The sequence below is a fragment of the Mastomys coucha genome, unplaced genomic scaffold, assembly GCF_008632895.1.
Source record: "Mastomys coucha isolate ucsf_1 unplaced genomic scaffold, UCSF_Mcou_1 pScaffold4, whole genome shotgun sequence".
In the NCBI taxonomy this organism is placed as follows: Eukaryota; Metazoa; Chordata; class Mammalia; order Rodentia; family Muridae; genus Mastomys; species Mastomys coucha.
Window position 1 is genome coordinate 13,539,295 of NW_022196910.1, and position 4,252 is coordinate 13,543,546.

The 4,252-nt window shown below is 44.8% G+C and overlaps 1 protein-coding gene across 3 annotated transcripts in view; it reads left to right on the plus strand.

Annotated features, from left to right (window-relative positions):
* The window catches only part of Slc41a2 (solute carrier family 41 member 2), a 110,355-nt gene that overhangs the window by 29,585 nt on the left and 76,518 nt on the right, over positions 1-4,252 (plus strand). For all 3 annotated transcript variants that reach the window (XM_031349260.1, XM_031349261.1, XM_031349262.1), the window contains exon 4: positions 3,640-3,711. In XM_031349260.1, the coding sequence (XP_031205120.1) occupies positions 3,640-3,711 (72 nt within the window). The remainder of the gene's footprint in view (positions 1-3,639; positions 3,712-4,252) is intronic.

Consider the following 4,252-nt stretch of genomic DNA (forward strand, 5'->3'; position numbering starts at 1 on the left):
ACCAGGATGGAGAGCTAGCCAGGGGCCAGCGGACAGAAGACCAGGATGGAGAGCTAGCCAGGGGCCAGGGGACAGAAGACCAGGATGGAGAGCCAGCCAGGGGCCAGCGGACAGAAGACCAGGATGGAGAGCTAGCCAGGGGCCAGCAGACAGAAGGCCGTGTGGCCTGTTGTAAGGACTTTGGCGGCTTGTGAGTTAGGGCCCGTTGGAAGGTTTTGAGCCGAGGAGTGATTGTGAGCTTATAGACATCTTCAACAGATTGTTGAGTTGTTGGGGCAAAGAGACCAGTCTGTCACTGTGATTTAGGATAAAGATTGTTAGTGGATGTGGTGAAGCTATCGGGATCTAGGAGTTGCCAGAGAATGACAGAACTGGGTGATGAGTTGCAGAGATGGGAGAGTAGCCTCCTCTGAGATTGGAGGTAAAAGCTCGTTACCTGGAAAGGATAGAATGACAGGCAGGTTAATAGGTGGAAAAGTAGCAGCTTGTGGCACTGAGCTGTAGTGCATGGTCATTATCCAGAGGGGCGGATCTCAAGTGTGTGGGGCAGAGTGTGTGCATCCTTAGGTCATTGGCAGTAATGCAGCTCCAAGTTAGTGGCTTCTTAGGAGCACCCTGAACCTCACTTTTTCTAGGCATCTTACCAAGCCGGTCTACTCGCTCATAGATTTTGTTGCTTTTTCTCCTACTTGTTTCCATTTCCTCTTATTTGCTCTTTTTCATAATTAGAGGGTTTAAAAATAGGCAATCAATATATAATTACATATTTCCCCTTCCTTTTTCTTCCTTCTTCCCTCCCACGTCTGCCCCCATTCATGCCTTCTCTCAGATTCATGGCGTCCTCTTCCCTAACCGTGGTCATTCCATATATGTATAAACAGATACAGAAACACAGCTTACTGAAGCCCTTCAGTGCTGCCTGGATGTGCATGTTTCTAGGGCTAACCACTTGGTACTGCAGGACCACTCAAGAAACTTGTTCCCGGGGAAGACTCACTTTCCCCTCTCAGCAGTTACCTGCCTGTATCTCTTCATCTAGGAGTGAGGCCCTGCGAGACCACCCCCCCCCCCCGTTCACACTGGGATGGCAGCTGCTATTAGAATTGTTCTGCTCTTGTTTAGGCATCCAGGTTGTTGAGATCTCAGAGTACACCTGAGATGTAGCTTCCCTGTCATGGCTTGAAGACACAGCGTCACAGCAGACCCCTTGGTCCCTCTGGTCCTTGTAACCTTTTCACCTCCTCTTTTTTGACAGTCTCTGACAGTCAGCTGCTCTCTGCATTTTGAACAGTGGTGGTTTTCTATAATGGTCTCTGCTGCCGAATTATCTTCTTTTTATTTATGTGCACGTATGTCTGTGTGCTGTGAGTGTGCCTGGTAAGGCACAGGCCAGAAGAGGGCATTGAATTCCCTGGAGCTGCCGTGTAGGTGCTGGGAACTGAACCCTTGACCTGGAAGAGTAGCAGTGCTCTTAACCATTGAGCCATCTCTCCATCCCAGGATAAAAGAGTCTTCTTTGAGGAGGGCTGAGGTCTACCTACTCCTCCCTGTGGCCAGAAGGGTGCCGTGTAGAGTGCAGTTAGGAATTACACTGGCTTAGGAAAGTTCCAGCAGCAGGTTCTTCTCTAAGATCTAGGATTTCATCACCTGCACGTTGTCCGTGGGCTTGTGGTAATGTGAGGGTAGAAAAAAAGAAGGGGGTGGTGGTGGCAGGATGATGGGAGAAACAACACAAGCCCTGGAGCAGGACAGAGAGCTGTGTGACCTCGGCAAGGGAATGTCTCCATACCCACTGTTTCTGTCTGTCTTCTAGAAATCATACCCCCCCCACCCCCCACCCATTCACTAGTGCCTTCTCAACGTTAGGTAATTCCCATCAGGCACTAACCTGAATGTTTGTATGGACAGGAACTTTGTGGGATGACCTCCCCTTGGCAGCTCCCCTTCCCCCCAACCTTGTAAGAGGTTGGCAGTGATGCTACCAAGTGAGTTTGGTCTGGATCTCTTAAGTCAGTAGTCTCATGCTGCACTCTGCCAGCCTTGGTCTCTGTGGACCCTGGTGCATGGGAGCCTCTGCTGCTTATTAACAGCTAAGGAGGTTTTAAGGCTTCTTCTGGAGTCATTGCAGATTGTTAACTATAGCTATTGACATCTTTCTAATAGTTACTGAAATTGCAACACTAATCTTTGCCTGCCTCTGGAGCTCTAAATCTTTACTCTTCACTCTTTAATGATTGCTCTCTCTCTCTCTCTCCCTCCCTCCTTCCCTCCCTTTCTCCTTCCCTCCCTCTCATGGAGCTCCAGATCATGCGAGCTACAAACATGCTCAAATCGATAGTTATTGTCAGGTTTAGTAACTACGACTATAAAGCCAGCATGAGTTAATTATTGTAAAGCGCCGAGAAACCTCAGAATTTGCATTAGCTGGATACTTTGATCTGAAGTCCAGAGGGAGATTGCAGAGTAGAATATGTTTTCTAAATTGAATAAATGGCATCTTGATGTGATGCTTAATCTGCTGCTCTGCTGCTACTAAGTCAGCTCCGGTTCCAGTTCATCCGTGGTTAAAACTGCCTATAAACAGCAGCTTCGTGTGTTTCTGTGGAGCTGGATGGATATTGAGCCAGGGCCTGGCTGTGCTGTAGCTCCTTTATTTGACCTTGTGAAAAAAATTTTAAAAGCTTTAAAATATTTATTTAGTGTATGTGTATGTGTGAGCATGCACATACCATGTACATGTATGTGTGAGCACGCACATACTATGTGTGCGTGTGAGGTCAGTGCAGCTTGTCGGAGCTGTTCCTCTCTCCACTGTGTGACTTCCAGGAATCAGACTCAGGTTGCCAGGCTTGAACAGTGAGCACCTTCACCACTGAGCCGTATTGCAGGCTGCAGATGTTTTTATAACATTTGAAAATCTCCCATGAGTAGATGATGAATAAATAAAGTCTAACCCAATGTAATATATTTATAAATTTTGTGCGTGAGTGTATTGCTAATGATTGTCCGTTGCCTTCCAAATTACGATGTTAGAAAAACTTGGCACATTTGGATGAATTTTTTTTTTATTTAATTCTAGTAGTTGAGAAAGAAAATCATCTGTATTGCAGAGTGGAAGAGTATGTGAATACTAATCTTATTTTGGGAAGTGTCCCTCTATTTACCAGAAAGCTGTATATACATTTTGATAATTGGAGGTATACAATGAAGTCTGTGAACCTACTGAACTCTTGCTGCTAACAATCGCACGCATGACTCAAATATGAACAATTTGTTTATATCCTACTCTTTGGTTATATTAATTTTATGCTGTGGAATTACGTGCCAACAGCTCAGAATTCTACCACTGTTTCTATTGAGCCTCAGTATACCAAACTTGGCATGAGGATGACAGTTAGTAATGTAGTTACACTGTCTTCCAGCAGATGGATGACTGTAACCTGTCATGTAAGAACCTGTTTTCCCATCATGGCCAAGCTGGATGTCACATAGCAGGCTGGTGGTGAGTTGGCAATTGTTCTGAGCACAGGCTGCACACAGCAGATTTATCACTAAAGGTGTGCTATGTACTTTAAGACTTCAGGTTCTGTCTAAATAAAACAGACAACAGAGTAGAGCATAATTGTATCCTCTTCACAGGTGAATGTCGGGAAGATGGACTCACCCATTGAGAAGTGGAATCTAATCATTGGCAACTTGGCTTTAAAGCAGGTAAGCGGCATGTGCTTATTTAGAAAGCTTGGATGGGAAGTTTACCATTCAAGACACCAAATGCTAAATAACTTAGTACCCACAAAAGTTAATGGAATCAATTGATAGATACCCAGGGCCTTAGAAACTGGTTAACTTCTTCTAAATGTAAAAAAAGAATACAAATTCTGAAAGACATTAAAAAAAAAAACCTATTATAGAGCTTTAAGACTTTGTTGTTTAAGTACTGCCTTAATTACTGTTCTATTGCTATGAAGAGACACCATGACCAACTCTTATAAAAGAAAGTGTTTAATTGGGGGCTTGCTTACAGTTTTAGAGTCTGATTACTATGGCTAGAAGCAAACAAGCATGGCACTTGAGCAGTAGCTAAGAGCTTTACATCCTGATCAGCAGCACACAGTGAGAGACAGACAGACAGACAGACAGATAGACAGATACAGATATAGAGAGAGAGTGGGGAAGAGAGAGAAAGAGAGAGAGACACACACACATATAGAGAGGGAGAGAGAGAGAGAGATAGAGAGAGAGAGAGAGAGAG